We start from the raw sequence: 22,403 nt of genomic DNA, 5'->3' as shown, positions 1-22,403 counted from the left end.
TTCTTTGTGGGGTTCCTGCGTCTTAAGGGGTGCCAGGGGTGTGGAGGATGGGTGGCCTTTCTTGAGAGGACTGACGCGTTGTCTGAGGACAGGACAGCAGATGGTTACGGTCGAGCATCAGGTGATCACTGTGGGGCTCGCTGCTCTCCTGTCCCCCAGCCCTCTGGGGGTCCTGCCGCCAGTGGCCAGAGAGCAGAGCCAAGAGTCTCCAGACCAGAGGGAACTTGGTGCCGCCCTGTGGCCGTTAAAGGCAGAGTCAGGAGCCAGAGCTGGGGCTGACAGCCAGGAGGCTTGCAGACCTCAGGGCGCGGGTGCAGGAGCAGAGGGACACACCCTGCTCTGTGCCCTCAGACCTGCTGGGGGCCACTCAAGGGCTGTGCTGCCAGCCCCGCCGGCCTTGCAGGGCCAGGGAGGGGGCTCACCGGGTGGTGGAGGCGGGCACCTCAGTGCTGCTTTCCATACGTGGGCATCGCGCACGACCAGGGGGCCGTGGAGGCTAACGTGGGTCTCTCTCGGTGCAGCGGAGCTGGCCCCCTGCCTCCGGCTGAAGCGGAAGGGCACCGGCATGCCCAAGGGGCAGGACTTGCTGGAGCAGGAGCAGTAAGTGGCTGGGTGATGCCCAGCTGGGTAGTGCTGCTGAGCCTGCCATGACCTCCCTGCCCGGGGCAGTGTCGCTCCTGAGGGGCTCAGCTCTGCTGCGGGCCGTGGCTCAGGCCAGGATGGTGGCAAGGCGGTTGTAGGCTCACTCGTGCAGTGGCCTGGGTGGCTCTGGGTGGGTTCCATGGCCCCTGGGGTGGGGGGAGTGGCCAAGTGGGTGTGAACCCGGCTCTGCTGCTTGGGGACGCCCCCGATACCCGTCAAGGCGGAGGTGCTGCCCTGTGCCCCACACCCTCCTCGTCCCCCCACTGCTGGCCCCCTTGGGTCTCAGCTGTGCCCCGTCCCTGCTGTTGGGGGGCAGTCTCTGCATGCCCAGCACTGTGTTATCCCCATGGGCATCCTGGACAGTTTCTGCCCAGGAAACCCTGGTGGGCATTGTGGGGGTAGGTGGGTGGTGGGTGGGCGGGGGAAGGGCACCCACCCAGCTCACTGGCCTCCCACCCCTGCCGGCCCCGCACAGGCCTGCCCAGAACCGGCTCCCCCACCGCAGACTCCTCCCACCCCCTCGCCTTGGTGATGACGTGAGGGTCCCCGAGTAGGGGGGTGTCATTTTCTGCCTGGTCGGGTTGGCCAGCACAGGGTAGGGGCTTGTTTCCTGGTGGCACCAGGCTGAACATGCGTAGACCTGGACTCGCGAGCTGGACGCTCTGAGCGCAGGACACAGCAGGTCCCTGTGCCCAGGGCCTCAGGCACACGTGCCAGGTGCCCCCTGACTGCCCGCCTGCTCCCTTGCAGGATTCCCTTCTTCAAGTTCTGCTACCAGTGCGGCCGCTCCATCGGGGTGCGCCTGGCACCCTGCACCCGCTGCTATGGGATCCTGACCTGCAGCAAGTACTGCAAGACCAAGGCCTGGGCCGACTTCCACAAGAAGGACTGCAACGCCCTCATGGCCATTGGTGAGTCCGGGCGGTGGCTGGGCTGCTGCGGGGTGGCCGGGAGGGTGACCCCAGTCACGCCCCAAAGTCTCCCCAGTTCAAGCCACTTTGCAGAATTCCTGGGGAGGGGGCCTGTGTGGGGACAGGGAGGCACACAGGGAGGAGAGCCCAGGGCTGAGGGTGGTGACTCCCTGGCGCTGGTGCTCCAGTGAGGCCATTGGTGGGCAGGGCGGTGGACAGAGCTGTCCCCTGGCACAGGGCCAGGCGGCCCGGGCCCTGCCGGGGTTGGGGGAGCAGGGGTGTCCTGCTCTTTCCCAGAACCTGTCCTCGGCTCCAGTGGAGAGGCCGGACGGACCCCTGCCCTTGGGCCCGTGCCCCTGGAGCTCTGATCCACAGCATCACCTCTGCTTCCCACTCTGTGAAATGGGTCTTTTAGCAACAGGCCGCTGTGGGGTGCACCCTGGATCCGGCCACAGTGCCCTCACCTTGGGGGCTGCAGATAGGGGCCTGGGTCTTCTCTGAGGAGCAGTTACCCTGACACCTGGCTCTCGCCGTGCATCCCGCACACGTGTGAGCTCTGAGCAGAGCCTGCCTGTACAGCCCTCACCCCACATTGGTCTCTGGGTACCCCTGCTGCGGGGGGAAGCGCGGGGCCCTGAGAGCAGAGACTGCTCTGGGCGGTGCTTCCAGCAGCAGCCACCGGCCTGCGAGGGCATGTGGGCTCCTCGGGGACGGCCCGGCCCCTCCCCTCCGGGCTGCCTGCTCCCTGCCAGTTTCTTGTCCAGGGGAGCAGCAGGAGGCGGAGTCCTCGAGGGTGGACGGATCTCAGTGAAGAAGCGGCCACGCCAGGCGGGCTGAGCCGCCGGTCCCCCACTGCTGGCACCCACCTGTGGGGCCGCCTCTGGGCTGCTGGCCCCGAGGAATCTAGGGTGGGGGGTCTGCTCCTGCAGTGTGGTGCATAGCAATGTCTCCCCCATCCCCAAAATAAAGCGGCCCCTTGGAGGGGTTTTAACCCTCTCCACCCCGACCCAGCTTCCCAGGTGGCGCTAGTGGTAAAGAACCCACCTGCCAGTGCAGGACACATAAGAGATGCAGGTTCGATCCCCGGGTGGGGAAGATCCCCTAGAGGAGGGCATGGCAACCCACTCCAGTGTTCTTGCCTGGAGAACCCCATGGACAGAGGAGCCTGGCAGGCAACAGTGCATGGGATCCCAAGGACTCGGACATGACTAAATTGACAGCATGCACGCGTGCACCCCTACCCAGGCCAGGGGCTCTGTGTCCGGCTGGTGGTCTCGCTGGCCCCCTGGCCTCGGCTGTCTGTCGGGAGAGGAGGGAGGTGGGTGCGTGTCAGGACTGGGGCGTGCTCTGGAGGTGCTGCCAGGAGGTGGGGGTGTCTGGGCTCATCACGGCTCACAAGGGATGGGGTGGCCCCTCCAGTCCCTGCCCACGGGCTCCGGACTGTCCACTAGTGTCCAGGGCGTCCATTTCTTCCACGTGCATTTACTGAGCATCCGCTTTGCCAGGGCTGTTCTGGGGGGGCTGGTGGATGTGGGAATCACCCCCAATTGAGACGGAGGGGAAACTAGAGGGTGACCGAGAGCCAGGAAGGGGGTGTCCCCGGGGGGTGCGTCTGCCCCCATGGAGGGGCGGGAGGAGGGGGTGGTGAGGCATGAGGGCCAGGGACCCCATCTTCCAGCAGGAAGGTGGTGGGTGATCCAGGGAGGGGCTTGCTGCTGGGAGCAGAATGGTGGTGGGGGGGTGGGCAGGTGACAGAGGAAGTGGGGGGGTTGGAGCCCAGCAGGGGAGGACCCCGACCCAGCAGGCTTTTCGCTGGTCAAGGGGGCGTCTGCAGCCCTGCTAGTTTTGCCTGATTTCCAGAGTCTCTTGTCGGGGACCGGGCTCCCTAGTGGGGCTCCCTCCTTCCCCGGGGGAAGTTCGCCGGGACCGGGCTCCCTAGTGGGGCCCCCTCCTTCCCCAGGGGGAATTCGCCGGGGGCCATCCTGCCTGCTGCTCCGGGCAGGGCAGAGGAGAGGACCTGGTCGTTGCTCTGGAGCTGGGCTAGCTTTGCAGAGGGGCCCCCCATGGAGGCTGGGGGTGGGCCTTTGGACCTGCCTCAGCCAGGTCTGGCTGCAGGCCACCCTGGGACTGTAACGTGGCTGTGGAGCGCCTTCCTGGAGTGGGGGCACGGGGGTGCCTCCCACTACATCTGCCAGAAGGAAAACTTCCCTAACGATGACTTCTTACAAATTACACTTGTTCCTTGTACAAAAGTTAGAGAACATGTGTACACAAAAGAAAGAAAAAGGAAATTTTACCCCAGCACCTGGAAATTACCGCGGCCGACACTTTGGTGTGCATGCTTCCGATTTCATCTGTGAGTCTATATAGACACCAGTGGAAACAGTGACAGACTTTATTTTCTTGGGCTCCAAAGTCATGGTGGATGGTGACTGCAGCCATGAAGTTAAAAGATGCTTGGAAGAAAAGCTATGACAAACCTAGACAACGTATTAAAAAGCAGACACATCACTTTGCTGACAAAGGTCTGTGTAGTCAAAGCTATGGTTTTCCCAGTAGTCATGTATGGATGTGAGAGTTGGACCATGATGAAGGTTGAGTGCTGAAGAATTAATGCTTTTGAACTGTGGTGTTGGAAAAGTCTGTTGAGAGTCCCTTGGACAGCGAGGAGATCAAACCAGTCAATCCTAAAGGAAATCAGTCCTGACTATTCATTGGAAGGATTGAAGCTGAAGCTCCAATATTTTGGCCACCTGATGTGAAGAGCCAACTCATTGGAAAAGACCCTGATGCTGGGAAAGATTGAGGGCAGGAGAAGGGGACAACAGAGGATGAGATGATTGGATGGCATCACCGACTCAATGGACATGAGTTTGAGCAAGCTCTGGGAGATGGTGAGGGACGGGGAGGCCTGGCTTCCTGCAGTCCATGGGGTCTCAAAGAGTCCGATACAACTTAACGACTGAATAACAGAAGACATCATATGTAACATGTGTGCACACACCCTGCACACGCATGCACATCTAAAGTGGGAACACGGTCATATTCTAAACTAGGCCATGAACATCTTTCTGTGCTATTTATCTGCAACATTTTCCCCAAATGAAAAGTCTTTATTCTGGTTGTGCAAGGTGAAGGCAGCATAAAGCATCCCAGTCTACTCAAGGATAACAATGCTGAACGTGTTTAGATTTTAATCTGCACACGTGCACACACGCACGTGTGTCCTCCAGCACTCTGTGCACGCACGTGTGCTTTTCCGTGCTCTCCATCCATCCAAACAGAAAGGTTCACCTTGATCCTTAACCTGCCTTCCTAGCGCCCTGTGGGGTCCTGTCACTTCCACGCAGGAACCCCAGCATGTCTGCCTGATGCCCCTTTGATGGGCATGTAAGCTCACCATCCACGCGTGCAAGGCCGCTGCACACACGCTATCGGCCCATTTTCTGCGTTGCCTAAACTCACGGGGATTAGCTCTTCACACCTTTGTTCTGCGTCCCTGGCTCCCCTCTGGAGGTCACTGGTCATGTCCGTCCCCCGTCCCAGCCCTGGGCTCTGGCAGTGTCACCCTGTGCGGTCCCTGGGGTGCCGCACCCCTCAGCTCACAGCTCACGTCCACACATCGGTTCCGCACTTGGCTTTCCTCTTGCCTGCTTTTCCTGGGGAGGTTTGCTCTCCCTGACTTGTGAGGACTCCCTAGAGCACACCCCACCCCCGTCTCCGGCTCCCATGGAAGCCGGGCCTTCTCCTGGTTGAACTTGGCCACGTGGACATGTCTCTTCTGTTGTCCACTCCGTCCGTCCTGTCCTGCAGGGCCCAGTTTGCTAGCGTGCTTAGGAAGCAACCCTGGATGAGATTGTACGAGGGTGTGCCCAGATTCTACAAACGATTTTCTTGCACTGTGGTTTTCACTTGCTTACCTGTAACTTCATTCTTTCTGGAGTTATTTCTCCACTGATCTCCAGTAGCATATCGGGCACCTACTGACCTGGGGAGTTCATCTTTCAGTGTCCTATCTTTTTGCCTTTTCATACTGTTCATGGGGTTCTCAAGGCAAGAATACTGAAGTGGTTTGCCATGCCCTTCTCCAGTGGACCGCATTCTGTCAGACCTCTCCACCGTGCCCCGTCCGTCTTGGGTGGCCCCACACAGCATGGCTTAGTTTCATTGACTTAGACAAGGCTGTGGTCGTGTGATCAGATTGCCTATTTTTCTGTGATTATGGTTTCCATTCTGTCTGCCCTCTGATGGAGAAGGATAAGAGGCTTATGGAAGCTTCCTGATGGGAGAGACTGAGGGGGAAACTGGGTCTGGTTCTGATGGGCAGGGCCGTGCTCAGTAAATCTTTAATCCAATTTTCTGTTGGTGGGTGGGGCTGTGCTCCCTCCCTGTTATTTGACCTGAGGCCAAACTATGGTGGAGGTGATGAGGACAATGGCGACCTCCTTCACAAGGTCCCGTGCACGTACTGCCACTCAGTGCCCCCAGCCCCGCAGCAGGCCCCCGCCAGCCCACGCCTCTGCTGGAGACTCCTGGACACTCCCGGGCAAGTCTGGGTCAGTCTCTTGTGGGGTCACTGCTCCTTTCTCCTGGGTCTCCTGGTGCACAAGGTTCTGTTTGTGCCCTCCAAGTGTCTGTTTCCCAGTCCTGTGTAAGTTCTGGCAGCTCTATGGTGGGGTTAACAGCGACCTCCTCCAAGAGGGCTTATGTCATACCCAGTCTGCTGTACCTAGAGCCCCTGCCCCTGCAGCAGGCCACGCTGACCTGGACCTCCACAGGAGACACTCAAAGACAGTTCTGGCTCACTCTCTGTGGGGTCTCTGGGTCCTCGTGTGCACAAGGTAAGTTTGAGCCCTCTAAGCATCTCTGGCAGGTATGGGGATGATTCTAAATATGATTTTGCCCCTCCTACCATCTCTGTGGCTTCTCCTATGCCCTTGGACATGGGGTATCTCCTCACAGTCCCTCCAATGCCTGTGAGATCAGCGGAGAAATAACTCCAGAAAGAATGAAGAGATGGAGCCAATGCAAAAACAACACCCAGTTGTGGATGTGACTGGTGATGGAAGTAAAATCTGATGTTGTAAAGAGCAATACTGCATAGGAACCTGGAATATTAGGTCCAAGAATCAAGGCAAATTAGAAGCGGTCAAACAGGAGATGGCAAGAGTGAACACTGACATTTTAGGAATCAGTGAACTAAAATGGACTGGAATGGGTTCAGATGGGACTACTGTGGGCAGGAATCCCTTGGAAGAAATGGAGTAGCCATCATAGTCAACAAAAGAGTCTGAAATGCAGTACTTGGATGCAATCTCAGAAACGACAGAATGATCTCTGTTCATTTCCAAGGCAAACCATTCAATATCACAGTAATCCAAGTCTATGCCCCAACCAGTAATGCTGAAGAAGCTGAAGTTGAATGGTTCTGTGAAGACCTACAAGACCTTCTAGAACTAACACCCAAAAAAATACGTCCTTTTCATTATAGGGGACTGGAGCAAAAGTAGGAAGTCAAGAAACACCTGGAGTAACAGGCAAATTTGGCCTTGGAGTACAGAATGAAGCAGGACAAAGGCTAATAGAGTTTTGCCAAGAGAACGCACTGGTAATAGCAAACACCCTCTTCCAACAACACAAGAGAAGACTCTACACATGGACATCATCAGATGGTCAATATCGAAATCAGATTGATTACATTCTTTGCAGCCAAAGATGGAGAAGCTCTGTACAATCAGCAAAAAACAAAAAGACTGGGAGGTGACTGTGGCTCAGATGATGAACTCCTTATTGCCAAATTCAGACTTAAATTGAAGAAAGTGGGAAAACTACTAGATCATTCAGGTATGACTTAAATCCCTTACGATTATATAGTGGAAGTGAGAAATAGATGTAAGGGATTAGAGCTGATAGACAGAGTGCCTGAAGAACTATGGACAGATGTTCGTGACATTGTACAGGAGACAGGGATCAAGACCATCCCCAAGAAAAAGAAATGCAAAAAGGCAAAATGATTGTCTGAGGAGGCCTTACAAATAGCTATGAAAAGAAGCGAAAGGCAAAGGAGAAAAGGAATGATATACCCATTTGAATGTAGAGTTCCAAAGAATAGCAAGGAGAGATAAGAAAGCCTTCCTCAGTGATCAATGCAAAGAAATAGAGGAAAACAGTAGAATGGGAAAGACTAGAGATCTCCTCAAGAAAATTAGAGATACCAAGGGAACTTTTCATGCAAAGATGGGCACAATAAAGGACAGAAATGGTAGGGACCTAACAGAAGCAGAAGATATTAAGAAGAGGTGGCAAGAATACACAGAAGAACTGTACAAAAAAGATCCTCATGACCCAGATAACCACGATGGTGTGATCACTCACCTAGAGCCAGACATCCTGGAATGTGAAGTCAAGTGGGCCTTATGAAGCATCACTATGAATAAAGCTAGTGGAGGTGATGGAATTCCAGTTGAGATATTTCAAATCCTGAAAGATGATGCTGTGAAAGTGCTGCACTCAATATGCCGGTAAATCTGGAAAACTCAGCAGTGGCCACAGATCAGTTTTCATTCCAATCCCAAAGAAAGGCAATGCCAAAGAATGCTCAAACTACTGCACAATTGCACTCATCTCACACACTAGTAAAGTAATGCTTAAAATTCTCCAAGCCAGGCTTCAACAGTAGGTGAACTGTGAACTTCCAGATGTTCACGCTGGATTTAGGAAAGGCAGAGGAACCAGAGATCAAATTGCCAACATCTGTTGGATCATTGAAAAAGCAAGAGAGCTCCAGAAAAACATCCATTTCTGCTTTATTGACTATGCCAAAGCCTTTGTGTGGATCACAACAAGCTGGAAAGTTCTTAAAGAGATGGGAATCCCAGACCACCTGAGCTGCCTCCTGAGAAACCTGTATGCAGGTCAGGAAGCAACAGTTAGAACTGGATATGGAACAATAGACTATTTGGGCATGGTTCCAAATATGACAAGGAGTACGTCAAGGCCGTGTATTGTCACCCTGCTTATTTAACTTATACGCAGAGTACATCATGAGAAACGCTGGGCTAGAGGAAGCACAAGCTGGAATCAAGATTGCCGGGAGAAATATCAATAACTTCAGATATGCAGATGACACCACACTTACAGAAGAAAGTAAAGAAGAACTGAAGTTCTTCTTGATGAAAGTGAAAGAGGAGAGTGAAAAAGTTGGCTTAAAGCTCAACATTCAGAAAACTAAGATCATGGCATCCGGTCCCATCACTTCATGGCAAATAGATGGGGAAACAGTGGAAACAGTGGCAGACTTTATTTTGGGGGCTCCAAAATCACTGCAGATGGTGACTGCAGCCATGAAATTAAAAGACGCTTGCTCCTTGGAAGAAAAGCTATGAACAACCTAGACAGCATATTAAAAAGCAGAGACATTACTTTGCCAACAAAGGTCCATCTAGTCAAAGCTATGATTTTTCCAGTAGTCATGTATGGATGTGAGAGTTGGACCATAAAGAAAGCTGAGCGCCGAAGAATTGATGCTTTTGAACTGTGGTGTTGGAGAAGACTCTTGAGAGTCCCTTGGACTGCAAGGAGATCCAACAGGTCCATCCTAAAGGAGATCAGTCCTGAGTGTTCATTGGAAGGACTGATGTTGAAGCTGAAACTCCAATACTTTGGCCACCTGATGCAAAGAATGGACTCATTGGAAAAGACCCTAATGCTGGGAAGGATTGAAGGTGGGAAGAGAAGGGGACGACAGAGGATGAGATGGTTGGATGGCATCACCGACTCAATGGACATGAGTTTGAGTAAGCTCCTGGAGTTGGTGATGGACAGGGAGGCCTGTCGTGCTGCGGTTAATAGGGTTGCAAAGAGTTGGACACGACTGAGCAACTGGACTGAACTGAACTGAACTGAACCTGTAACTGTATAGTCAGCCTAGAGCTCATTTTGGTGCAGGCCATGAGAGCCGCCTGGCTGGAGCTCACTGCCCGGGATCAGCGGTGACCGAGTGTCCCCTTCTGTTTGCTGCCCGTCCTGGGTGCTGGCCCCACTGCCCAGGACGACCGCTCCCCAGCTCCTGCCCTCTGAGCTGCAGTTTGGTGTCCACACGCACTCAGTTGATTGGTCAGGTGGCAGGTTCGAGAATGTCTTGTCGGGCGCTCTGATTATTTTCAGTGTTTAGTTTGGGAGACAGTTGGCATCTTTCCTGTGCTGTTTTCCGGTCAGCCATGTGTTGCTGTTTGATCATTTCCGTTACCCGGGAATCACCGTCATCCGCTTTCACACCTCACACCCAGCCTTCAGCTGCTCAGCTCCGCCTTCATCGTAGGCTCCCCGAGGCTGCCACGGCCGGCCCCTCCTGTCTCCTGGCCGCCCCCGAGGCTCCTGCGCACCCAGAGGCCGGGCCGTGTGGCTTCTCCATTGGTCTGAGTCCCCTCAAAGCCCGAGAGGCTCTGGCCTGCTCCTGTCCGCACCCAGCGCTCACCCCCCGGCACACAGCCGTGGCCCTCTGCCTGGACCGCCCTCCCCCCGCAGCCTCTGTGGCGATGCCCACTCCTCTGAGGTGAACCTGTGCACTGCGTGCCTCCCCACCGCGCGGCGTGCTCCAGGCACCCAGGACCCTGCAGAGGACAAGGACACTGGCTCCAGGAGCAGAGCCCTGGTGCGGAGAGGGCCGCAGCTGCCAGCCTCCACCAGGGCAGGAGTGCTGTCTGCAGCTGACCCGCAGCTGGTGCGGTGAGCCCCAGTGCTGTCCCCGGGGGCCCGGCCAGCAGGTCCTGCAGCGTGGAGGCGCGCAGGCAGCCGTGGCCCCGCTTGTCCCCAGCTCTCTGGGCGATCGGCCGCGGGCTCTGCAGCCGGTGTGCCCGGTCCGTCCAGTCCCAGCTGGCTGGCATCCGCCGCGGCCGTCTGTGACTTCCGGGGAGCGCTTTTGGCCTCTGGTTTAACAGCAGGGTGCACGGCCCTCCTTCCTGTGGTTGCTGCACTGGAGTCAGTCGTCCCGGCTCACGTCTCCCCTCCCTGTGGGCTGCCCTCTGCTCCGTTATCTTGCTCCTGAGTGGGTGCCATGCCCCTGTGTCTTTTCACTGGGGGGGGCGCCATCTCCCCAGCCCCGCCACCCTCAGGCCAGAGGCCAGGGCTGCGCTCACCTCCCTCTCTCTCCCGGAAACTCAGCGCCTCCCGTCTCACCCGTGGGGGGCACCGTGGCGATGGGAGCGTGCGCTCCGTCAGCCCTCGTCCGTGCCCAGCTCTGGGCCGAGGGTCCTCCCTGCTGGCCGCTCCCCTCCCACGCGGCCATCCGCAGAGACTCCGGCTGGAGCAGGGTTGCGGCCAAGTGGACTGCCACCCCCTCAGGTCCCAAGTGCCTCGGGCAGCCAGTTGGGCTTTCAGATGCGGGGACGGCTCCGGCTGGGGTCCTCTTTCCTGTGGACAGACTCAGATAGGGTAGGGGCCTGGCACTGCCAGTGTGGGTGGAGCAAAGTGGATGTCACTCATCCCTGGGGCTCCTGCAAAGCCAAGCTTCCTTTCCAGAAAGTTCTGTGATGTTACTGAGGCCCTCCTGCTTCTGCCCTCTGAGTGAGAGGAGGCGCCCACATCCTGCCTCCTTTCTCTGGCTGCTGGGCTGGTCACCCGGCCCCTTAGCTCTCTGAGAACTTGGAGCTGCGGTCACTCAGGCCCCACTGCAGCGGGAGGGCTCCCAGCGGGCCAGGGAGGCCCCACCTGTCCCCCCACGGCCTGGGCCCGGGGGAGCCTGCAGACCCTCCCTTGTGGGCCTGCCCAGTCATCGTCATTGGGGATGGTCCGTGATAGCAGTGGAAAGTGGGGGTCAAAGTGACTGATGGGGGTCAAGGTTTGGCCAAGGGGGTTGCAGGGGTCAGAGTTCAGTGCAGAAATGGTCAGTGTGTGGAAGCATGTGGGAGGCGGGGCCGCGGAGAAAAGTGCGCGGGGGCGGGGACTCCGGGCAGGGCTGCTGCGGTGGACGCTTGGCCACCGGTGGTCACTGGAGCTGGGAGCTGGACTCGGGGGCCGGGGTGGGGGTGGGGAGCTCAGGGTCACGTCCTGCGCATCCAGAGAAGGTGAGGGGAGAGGGGAGGTGGGAGGGGAGCGGGGACTAGAAGAGGGGGAGGGGAGAGGAGGCGGGAGGAGGGGCAGGAGGGGGGTGAGGGAGGGGCAGGAGGGGGGGCGGCCCACAGACGCAGGAAGGGGAGACAGGGTGTGGCGGCTTGGGGTTTCTCTGCCCTGTTCCACTGAGGAGGGTGCATGTGTGAGTGTGTGTGTCCATGTGCGCCTGCGAGTGTGTAGAGGGTCATGCCAGGTGGGTGGAGGGCCGGGTTCCCTGGGGCCGCCTCTCCAGGCAGCTTCTGAGGAGTCAGTTTGCGGGGAGTGGTCCGAGGCCCCCACCACGCCCCCCACCCCTCCTCCAGCTCCAGGGTGTGCCCGATGCCCCCTCTCACCCCGTCCTCCAGGACCCTCACCCCACCTCCCTGCCCTCCAGGCTTCTCTCGTCCACCCACCTGGACTCCGGCCCTCCTTCGGGCTGGGAAGAGAAGGCCTGCCCCTGGCCCAGACCCGCCCCGAGGGCAGCTGAGGCGGGGCAGGCGGAAAGCAGGACCTCGGAGGGCAGGGTGTCCCAGGGTGATCGTGGGCGACTGCAGAGCACGGGACCGCTGTGGCCTTCAGAGTCCAGACTCGGTCATGAGGACGGTGGGGCAGGACGGGGGAGCAAGGGGGACAGGCGGAGGGGCCGGCGGTGCCCGAGGTGGGCGTGCCCCAGAGCAGGCGAGCTCCCGGAGGCGGAGCGAGGAGGGCAGGGAGAGGGGTTGACAGCCCCTCTTAGAGCAGGGGAGTCGGGGGCCGGGGGCGGGCCGCCGGACGCTACACTGGGAGCCCACGTCCTCAGCCTCGGGATGGGGCGGTGCTGGGGATGGAGGCTGGAGCCTGGGCCAGATAAGGTCAGGGGAACCTCTGGAGACGGCAGGGGAGCTGGAGGTGGAGCGGTCAGGGAACCCAAGACGGGTGCAGCCTGGGGGGAAGCTTGGGATGGGCAAGGGCAGTGGCATTGGGCCTGGAATGTTGGTGGTTGACATAAAGGGCCTGGAATTTGTGGATGTCGGGATTCTGCCCAGAAGCCAGCATTCTGTGTTCTGCAGAGGTGGGGTGGAGACAGGGTGAGTCTCAGGAAGGACGCAGAAGACAGATTTGTGTGTCCTGGAGCTTCAGGTGTCCTTCCAGGCCACAAAGCCCCCCAGCTGAAAGTGTGGCATGCTGCAGTCCATGGAGTCGCAAAGAGTTGGACACTGGGCGACTGAACAGCAGTAACAGTATTCCGTTGTATAAATAGGCCGCATTTTCTTCACAGTCATCCGTCAGCGGCACTTAGATTGCTTCCATATCTTGGCTGTTGTAAATATCGCTTCTATGAATATTGGGGTGTTTCGTCACGGTTGAGTTGCTAAGTTGTGTCCAACTCTTTGCAACCCCATGGACTGCAACACGCCAGGCTTCCCCGTCCATCACCAATTCCTGGAGCTTGCTCAAACTCATGTCCATCGAGTTGGTGATGCCATCTCACCATCTTATCCTCTGCCACCCTCTTCTCCTTTTGCCTTCAATATTTCCCAGCATTTTTGGGGTGCATATGTCTTTTCAAATTAGTGTTTTCCTTTTCTTTGGATTATAAATACCTAATTGGGATTGATAGATTGTATGCTGGTTCTGTTTTTAATTTTTGGAGGGAAGTCATGCTGTTTTCCATAGTGGCTGCACCAATTTCCATTCCCACCAACAGTGCCTGAGGTCCGTTTTCTCCACATCCCTGCCAGCATGTTATTTGTTGTCTTTTTGATGATGGCCATTTTGACAGGTGTGAAGTAGTGTCTCATGGAGTTTTTGATTTGAATTTCCCTGATGGTTACTGATGTTGAGCATCTTTTCATGTGTATGTTGGCCATCTGTCTGTCTTCTTTAGAAACATGCTTATTCAAGTCCTCTGCCCGTTTTAAAATCAGATTGGGCTTTTTAAAACATATTGACTTGTATGAGTTGTTTATATGTTTTGAGTAGTAACGCCTTATCAGACATATCATTTACAAATATCTTCTCCTGCTCAGTAGGTAGCCTTTTCATCTTGGTGATGGTTTCCTTCACTGTGCAAAAGCTTTTTAGCTTGATGTAGTCCCATTTGATTATTTTTGCTTTTTTAAAAACCTTTGCCTGAGGAGACAGATCCGTAGAAATACTGTTAAGGAGGATGATGTCAGAGACAACACTGCCTGTGTTTTCTTCTAGGAGTTGTATGGTTTCAGGTCTTCACTTTCAAGTCTTTAGTCCATTTTGAGTTTCTTTTTGTATACGGTGTGACATAGTGGTCCAGTCTAATGATTTTACCTGTAGCTGCCCAGTTTTCCCAACACCACTTATTGAAGAGTCTGTCTTTCCCCCATCATATTTTTTCCTCCTTATTGTAGATTAACTGACCGTGTGTGAGTGGCTACTTCTGGGCTCTGTTTTCTCTTCCGCTTCTAAGTGTCTGTCTTCACGCCGGCGCCGCTCTGTTTTGACCACTGTTGCTCTGTGACGTCGTCTGAAATTGAGACGTGTGATGCCTTCTTTCTTCTTTCTCACGATCGCGTTGGCTGTTTGAAGGCTTTTATGTTCCATACAAATTCTGGAATCATTTTCTCTATTTCAGTGAAACAGTGTCGTTGGCATTTGGTAGAGATTGCATTGGGTCTGTAGAGCGCTTGGGCTGTAGGGTGATTCTGACAGTATGAACTCTACTCACCCCCGGACACGTGTGGTCCTCAGCCTCCTCCCTCAGTGTCGATGGCTCTCACCGTACAGGAGTCTTCCTTCCTCCGTTACATGAATTCCTAGGAGCTTTATTTTATCTGACTTGATTGTAAATGAGACTGTTTTCTTATTTTCTCTTTCTGATAATTCATTATTAGTGTATAGAAAAGCAACAGAATTCTGAATATTGATTTAGTATGCTGATTACTGAGTTTATTTATTGTAATATATCTAATGGTTTGTGGGGGAGTCTTTAGGGTTTTTCTATACAGTATAAAGTCATCTGTAAATAGTGACGGTTTTCCTTCTTTCCTCCAGATTGGATGCCTTTTGTTGTCTGCGTGCTGTGTCTTCTAATACTGTGTTAAATAGAAATGGTGAGAGTAGGCAGCCTTATCTTGTTCCTGATTTTAAAAGAAAAGCTTTTAGATTTTCACCATTGACTATGATGTTAGCTGTGAGTTTATCTCAAATGGTCTTTATTACGTTGAGGTACTACATTCCCTCTATAGCAATTTTGTTGAGAGTTTTTTTTTAAATCACAAATGGATATTGAATTTTGTCAAATGCTTTTTTTGTTAGGTATTTATTGAGATGATCACGTGAATTTTATCCTTTGTTTTGATGATGTGGTGTTTCATGTTGATTGATTTGCATATACTGAACCATTTTTGCATCCCTGGAATAAATCCCACTTGATAATGATGTATCATCATGTTAATTTATTGTTGAATTCAATTTGATAATATTTTGTTGAGACTATTTGTGTCTTTGTTCATCAGGGATATTAGTTGGTAATTTATCTTTTTATAGTGAGTTTGTCTGGTTTTGACGTCAGAGTGAGGCTGGCCTCATAGAATGAGCTTGAAAGTGTTCTCCTCTCTTCACTTTTTTGGAATAGTTTGAGAAGGACAGGTATTACCACTTTTTAAAATGTTTGCTAGAATTCACCTGTGAAGTCGTTTAGTCCTGGAATTTTATTTATTCGGAGTTTTAAAATTACTGATTCAGTTTCATTACTAGTAGACAGTCTGGTCAGATTTTCTATTGCTTCCTGATTCAGTCTTGGAAGATTGTGTTTCAAGGAACTTATCCATTTCTTCTAAGTTGTGCAATTTGTTGGTATATAACCGTTCATATAGTATTTCCATAGATAGTGTGTATTCTTGAGATATTGGTTGTAACTTTTCTTTCATTTCTAAGTTTTAAAATTTGGGCCACTTTTTTTTCCCTTGACAATTCTGGCTACAGATTTATCAATTTTATCTTTTCAAAAAACCTGCTATTATTTTTATTGATCTTTTCTAACACTTTTTGGCCTCTATTTTATTTATTTCCACTCTGCTCTTCATTATTTCCTTCCTTCTGTTAAAGTTTGGACTTCGGTCTTCTTTTTCTAATCTTTTAAGTGGAAAGTTAGGTAGTTTATTTGAGAGGTTTTTTTTGGTTTTGTTTGTTTGTTTGTTTGGGTAGAGCCAACTGGAGCTGACTCTGGCTCAGATTATGAACTCCTTATTGCAGAGTACATCATGAGAAACGCCTGGCTGGAAGAAGCACAAGCTGGAATCAAGATTGCCAGGAGAAATATCAATAACCTCAGATATGCAGATGACACCACCCTTATGGCAGAAAGCAAAGAAGAAGTAAAGAGCCTCTTGATGAAAGTGAAAGAGGAGAGTGAGAAATTTGGCTTAAAACTCAACATTCAGAAAACTAAAATCATGGCATCTGGTCCCATCACTTCATGGCAAATAGATGGGGAAACAGTGGAAACAGTAACAGACTTTATTTTTTTTGGCTCCAAAATCACTGCAGATGGTGACTGCAGCCATGAAATTAAAAGACGCTTACTCCTTGGAAAAAAAGTTATGACCAACCTAGACAGCATATTAAAAAGCAGAGACATTACTTTGCCAACAAAGGTCCGTCTAGTCAAGGCTATGGCTTTTCCAGGAGTCATGTATGGATGTGAGAGTTGGACTATAAAGAAAGCTGAGCACTGCAGAATTGATGCTTTTGAACTGTGGTGTTGGAGAAGACTCTTGAGAGTCCCTTGGGCTGCAAGGAGATCCAACCAGTCCATCCTAAAGGAGATCAGTCCTGGGTGTTCATCGGAAGGACTGATGTTGAAGTTGAAACTCTGATACTTTGGTCACCTGATGTGAAGAGCTGACTCATTTGAAACGACCTTGATGCTGGGAAAGATTGAGGGTAGGAGGAGAAGGGGACGACAGAGGATGAGATGGTTGGATGGCATCACTGACTCAATGGACATGAGTTTGGGTGGACTCTGGGAGTTGGTGATGGACAGGGAGGCCTGGCATGCTGCGATTTGTGGCGTTGCAAAGATTTGGACAGGATTTAGTGACTCAACAACAACAAAAGCCTATGTCACTGTAAATTTCCCTTTTAGAACTGCTTTGATGCATTCCACAGATTTTGTAAAGTTATGTTTCTATTTTCATTCATTTTGAGGTGCTTTTTATCTTTGATTTCTTTTTTTTTTTATAAATTTATTTATTTTAGTTGGGGGCTAATTACAATATTGTAATAGTTTTTGCCATACATTGACATGAATCAGCCATGGGTTTACATGTGTTCCCCCTCCTGGACCCCCCACCCACCTCCCTCCCCCTCCCATCCTTCTGGATCATCCCATTGCCCCGGCCCTGAGCCCTTGTCTCATGCATCGAACATGGAATGGTGTTCTGTTTCACATATGATAATATACATGTTTCAATGCTATTCTCCCAGAACGTCCCACCCTCACCTTCTCCCTCAGAGTCCATAAAATTGTTCTATGCATCTGTGTCTCTTATTCTGTCTCGCATATAGGGTTATCGTTACCATCTTTCAAATTCCATATATATGCATTAGTATACTGTATTGTTGTTTTTCTTTCTGGCTTACTTCACTCTGTATAATGGGCTCCAGTTTCATCCATCTCAGTAGAACCGATTCAAATGTATTCATCGCAGCACTGTTTACAATAGCCAGGACATGGAAGCAACCTAGATGTCCATCAGCAGACGAATGGATAAGGAAGCTGTGGTACATATACACAATGGAATATTACTCAGCCATTAAAAAAAATATCTTTGATTTCTTCATGGACTCTTTTTCTTTTTCAGTAGCATGTCAGTCAGTCTCCACATGTTTTTTACCTACTTTCTTCCTGGGATAGAGTACTAATTTCATACCAGTGTATTCAGAAAAGATGCTTGATACGATTTCAGGCTTCATAAATCTGTTGAGACTTGTTCTGTGGCCTAGCATGTCATTTACTCTGGAGCATGCTCCCCATGCACTTGAAAAGAATGTGTCTTCTGATGTTCTTGGGTGGAATGTGCAATAGACATCTGTCAAGTCTTTTTGGCCTAGTGTGTCATTTGAGGCCCTTGTCTCCTTGTTGGTTTTCTGTCTGGATGAACCGTCCTCTGATGTAGGTCATCACTGTCAGCTTCCTCTTTCTGTCTCAGTGTTCGCTTCATATATTCTATATAGTTTAGGTGCTCCTCTCTCAGGTGCCTATATGTCTATGGACATTATATCCTGTTCTTGGAATAATCACTGCATCATTCTTGATGCCCTTCTCTGTCCTTTGTTACAGACTTTGTTTTAAATTCTGTTTTGTCTAATGTGTCTCACTCCCCCACCTTTCTTTTCTGTCTTCAAGGAATATCTTTTTCCATTCTTTCATTTTCAGTCTGTGTGCCTTTAGTTCTGAGATGAATCTCTTATGGGCAGCATATGGATAGGTTTTTTTTAAAGAGCAGACACATTCAGCTGTGCAACGTCTTTCTGCTGGAAGTGGTCGGTGACAGGTGTGTCCTCACTGCATTCTGTTACCTATTTTCTAGCTGTTTTTGTAGTTCTTCTCTGATCTTTTTTTAGTCTTTCTCTCCTCTTGTGGTTTGATAACTTTCTTTAATGTTATGTTTGCTTTCCTTTCTCTTTTTTTCTATCTATTGTAGGGGTTTGCTTTCTGGTTACTGGGAGGTTCATGTATAACTGTCTCTATATAACCGTGTCTATATCTATCTATATCTCTTTCTCTTTCTAATTTGTTTTACAATGATAATCATTTTAATTCAAACACATTCTAAAAACTACACTTTTTTACTCCCCCACTCCACAATTTTATGTTTTGATGTCATATTTTACATCTTTATGTGCATCTCTTAAGTCCTTATTGTAGTTATATGTAGTTAATTTTATGATTTTTGTCTTTTAACCTTCGCACTAGCTTAAATTTTAAGTGGCTGATCCACTGCCTTTACTATATATTTGTCTTTCCAGTGAAATATTTTTCCTTCATAGATTTTATTTCTTTTTATGGCCTTTTCTTTTTTTGACTAAAGAGGGCCCCTTAACATTTCTTGTAAGGCTAGTTAAGTGATGACAAACTCTTTCAGTTTTTGCTTGTCTGGGGAACTCTTCTTCAGTTCTGGATGATGATCTTGTTGGGTAGAGTATCTTTGGGTGTAGGTTTTCCCTTTCAGTACTTTAAATACATCATGCCATTGCCTTCTGGCCTACAAAGTTTCTAATGAAAAGTCAGCTGATAGCCTTATGGAGGCTCCCTTGTTTGTGACTCTTTTTCTCTTGCTGCCTTTAAAGTTCTCTCTTTACCTTCCCATTTTGCCATTTTTCTTATGATACGTCTCGCTGTGTGTCCCTCTAGGTTCATCCTGTTTGGGGCCCTCTGTGACCTTTACCTGGATATCTGCTTCCTTCTTCAGGAGAGGGGTGTTTTCAGCCATTATTTTATCAAATACACTTTCTGCCCCATTTTCTCTCCCCTCCTTCTGGGGCTCCTACAGTGTGCGTGTTAGTGTGCTTGATGTCGTCTCAGAGGTTCTTTAAACTGTCCTCATTTTAAGAGAAATGTGTTCTTCCTGCTCTTCTGTGGGTGATCCCTGCGGCTCTGTCTCCCAGGTCACTTGCGTGTTCTGGATCGGCTCGTCCGCAGTAGACGCCCTGTAGTGGGATTGATTTTCAGTGTCTTCTTTCGCTCTGGTTGGTTTTTTTGTATTTTCTAATTCTTTGTTGAAGTTCTCACTGTATCCCTAAATTCTTTTCCCAAGTTTGGTCAGTATTTCTCTGGGCTATTGCTCTGAACTTTTTCTCTGGTAAATTACTTATCTGTGTTTCTTTAGGGTCTTTCTCCCCCTGGGGTTTCATCTTGTTCTTTTATTTGGAACATGTTCCTCTGTCTCCTCAGCTTGTTTGGCTTTCTCTGTCTCTACAAAGTTATGCAAAATTTGTGCCGGCTTTGAAGGCGTCTCCTTGTGTGGGAGCTCATCCCGTGTGTGCCAGTGGCTTGGCGGCAGAGCTGGGTCTGAACTGGGCATGGCCACGCCTTCCGGGGTGCGCCGGCGGCTGCTGTGCACCCTGACACTTGCGCCGGTTTCCCTAATAGCTACTGTTCTCGGTGCTCTCTCTGCTGGTATGTTTTGGCATGTTGGAATTTTAAAACCTGAGCTCCTGTCACTGGGGAGTTTCTATTCTCTCTCCCCCCAAGGGAATCACATTCTGCCTGACACTGGGTGAATCCTATGGGTTCTTTCATATCTGCTCCTCTCCACTGTCAGCTGAGGACCAGTGGGATGCCCACCCTCCTGGGAGATGCTTCTGCTCAGAGCCCTGGCAGCAAAGCTTTCCTGGCCCCTCTGCCCATAGGGAGAACTTTTTCTTCCTTCCACAGTCCAGGCTGCACAGGGCTGCCAGCTCCACACCTGTGATGCCCTGAAGGAGGTATTTCTGCATCTGATATCCACACACACACTCACTATGGCCACACAGGTTTTTTAAGTGCATGGGACTTAGCTCTCCTGTGACCTCAGGTGGCTACTGACTTTATAGTAATAAATATTGATTTTTCCCATCATTTTGATGTGTCTGCCAGGAAGGCGGTCATTTCAACAGTTACCATGCTGCTATGACTTCTTCAAAATAGACATTTCTGAATACTCACCCCTCTTTCTTATACTGTCACCTTGGGCCAGTCGGTCTGACTCCCCAGGTAGATGCTGGTGTGTATTTTGAGAACTTGGGTAAGTTTCTTGCTGGCGTTTTTCTCTTTTTCCCAGGTTGGGTATAGAAATATGTGAAGGTTCTTGTTATCTTTTAGGCCACACAGAGGAAGGAGGGAAGTAGGGTCATGGAGGTTTCACTTTGGCCTCCCTGGTGGCTCAGATGGTAAAGAATCGGTCTGCGATGCGGGAGACCTGGGTTCAATCCCTGGGCTGGACAGTCCCCTGGAGAAGGACATGGCAACCCACTCCAGTCTTCTTGCCTGGAGAGTCCCCGTGGACAGAGGGGCCTGGCGGGCTGCAGTCCATGGGGTCACGAAGAGTTGTACATGAGTGACTGAGCGCGCACACACAGGTTTCACTTTAGGGGGCTGGGTCCTCTCTGGAAGGAGTCCCTGCTGTGCAGGGGGCGTCTGCTGGGGTCCCCTGGGACCCTACCCACGTGCCCCACCTTTGATGGCTCTGACACGTGACTTGGCACGTCTTCACTTTCTCACAGGGACACAGACACTCTGGTTCTAATCCTTCCACTGTTCACTAGGGCCTTAGGGTTGGAGAGTCAGTTCTCCACTCAGAATTTGAGTAGCGGCAGTGTGATGACAGCCATCATTTCTGGACAGAGGGGCTGTCTCCAGGTACAGGAAGGCCGAGCGGCACGTGGAGGGGAGTGGAGAATGCATTCCTGCATGTGTGTGCACACACTCGGGTATGTGTATACATGCGTGTGTACGTGTGTACCCGTGCCCAGGCCACGCACAGGTGGCTCCGAGGCGCTGGCTGCTCTGCACCCATCAGTGTGGGTCAGGATGTCTGTGACTTCCGGATCCCCACGAGAAATGAACAGGGACCAGGAGGCAAGGAGGGAGCCTCTCACTGACCAGCACCTGGCCTGGAGTGGGCAGGGCTTGGGAGCTCAAGGGTGGCCCTGGGCCTGACCCAGGACAGGGAGGGCCCAGTGCTCCAGGGACAAGGCAGAGAGACCTCCAGGGAGAAGGACAGCCCCCTCCCCTCTGACCTGCGGGCTGTCCCGTGCCGGACGCCGCCTTACCTGTGCCCTCCTTTCCCGACAGGAGAAATGTACCCAGTGACGTTTGTAAAGACACCCTTGAAGCAACTTGGCAACGAGCCCCAGGGGTCTGAGGCCCTGAAGCCTTCACGCAAGTCAAGGTGCTGCTTATTATACTCCAGCTACAGTCATGAGTGAGCGTCTGGGGGCCCTGCTGGCCACACAGGGCTCCTGAAGCCCCCCCGAGGCTTCGTCCCGGCCTGCCAAAGGAAGAAAGCCCTCACAGCGACCTCAGTCTCCGGGAGGAGCTGGGCCAGTGGGCACAGAGGCCTGTCAGGACTCGAGCAGGGGCGGGCAGGTGAGCACCCCACGCTTCCCGGTGGGGGTCCAGGGAAGCCTGGGCTGTGCCCTGCAGGTCTCCCTCCGAGGAGCCACCTCCTCCTCCCGGAGTCTGCTGCCCGGCCCCTCCCCGGGCTGGGGGCCCTCGGTGCTCCAGGGCCCCGACGACCGAGAAGCTTTGTTGAATGCTTGCGTGGCAAGCCAGTGTGGGCGGCGACACTTGAATAAAGTGACCGTCAGTGACTTGTGCCTCTGCTGCAGCCTATGGCTGAGGTCCGGGGCCCGCGTGTGGTGTGACGTTGGAGAGGCTACCGGGCACATGGGGGAGCAAAGGCAGGGTGGCAATGCCACTCAAGGTTGTGCAGGACTGTGCCTGGGCAGGGGTCCCTGCGCTGGTGAGAGATGCCAGCTAGGCAGGGCTCTCTGTGGCGCTGGGGGCTGACGGGACCATCAGGACGTGTGGCCAGGCCCAGCCACGGAAGGACGCGGGTCCCCCCGCGCTCCAGCCTGCGGGCTCTCTCTGAGGCTGCTCAACAGGAACCGGTAAAGGGAGGGTTCCTGGATGTGCCCGACGTGTGCATCCAGAGCAGGGAGCGGGAGGGTGGACGGCAGGAGGAGCCGGGCCGGGGGCAGGATGCGTACGCCACAGCCGGGGACCACACCACCAGGCGGGACCTGTGTGCGAGCCCA

General features: G+C 52.3%; 2 protein-coding genes across 18 annotated transcripts in view; one reads left to right on the top strand and one right to left on the bottom strand.

The window, feature by feature from the left end:
• Positions 1 to 21,954, top strand: part of ANKMY1 (ankyrin repeat and MYND domain containing 1) — a 49,206-nt gene extending 27,252 nt beyond the window's left edge. For 7 of the 16 annotated variants that reach the window (XR_014054327.1, XR_014054325.1, XM_081492122.1 and 4 more), the window contains 3 exons: positions 522 to 600; positions 1,393 to 1,553; positions 21,439 to 21,954. Coding sequence is in view for 7 of the 16 variants with exons in the window: in XM_081492122.1 (XP_081348248.1) it covers positions 522 to 600; positions 1,393 to 1,553; positions 21,439 to 21,572 (374 nt within the window). In the remaining 9 variants the exon portion in view is untranslated. Of the gene's footprint in view, positions 1 to 521; positions 601 to 1,392; positions 1,554 to 2,317; positions 2,558 to 21,438 lie in introns of those variants that run through there. The other 9 variants (XR_014054328.1, XR_014054319.1, XR_014054324.1 and 6 more) reach the window with 3 other exon arrangements.
• On the bottom strand, positions 4,722 to 12,602 carry LOC145506780 (uncharacterized). 2 transcript variants are annotated; one of them, XM_081492135.1, is made up of 3 exons: positions 12,056 to 12,602; positions 10,731 to 10,964; positions 4,722 to 10,595 (listed from the first exon to the last, which is right to left on the bottom strand). In XM_081492135.1, exon 3 carries the CDS (start codon positions 10,436 to 10,438, stop codon positions 9,845 to 9,847), a length of 594 nt encoding a protein of 197 aa, XP_081348261.1. In that variant the 5' UTR covers positions 10,439 to 10,595; positions 10,731 to 10,964; positions 12,056 to 12,602; the 3' UTR covers positions 4,722 to 9,844. The 2 variants fall into 2 exon arrangements, with proteins under 2 accessions (XP_081348261.1, XP_081348260.1); XM_081492134.1 differs by having other exon boundaries at positions 5,744 to 10,595; positions 10,691 to 10,964; positions 12,056 to 12,587.
• Positions 21,955 to 22,403: the final 449 nt, after the last annotated feature.

The sequence above is a fragment of the Giraffa tippelskirchi genome, chromosome 5 (assembly GCF_054371585.1).
Source record: "Giraffa tippelskirchi isolate mGirTip1 chromosome 5, T2T-mGirTip1v1.2.pri, whole genome shotgun sequence".
Classification (NCBI taxonomy): Eukaryota; Metazoa; Chordata; class Mammalia; order Artiodactyla; family Giraffidae; genus Giraffa; species Giraffa tippelskirchi.
The sequence above is the reverse complement of the archived record's forward strand: the minus strand, read 5'-3'. Positions and strand labels throughout refer to the sequence as shown.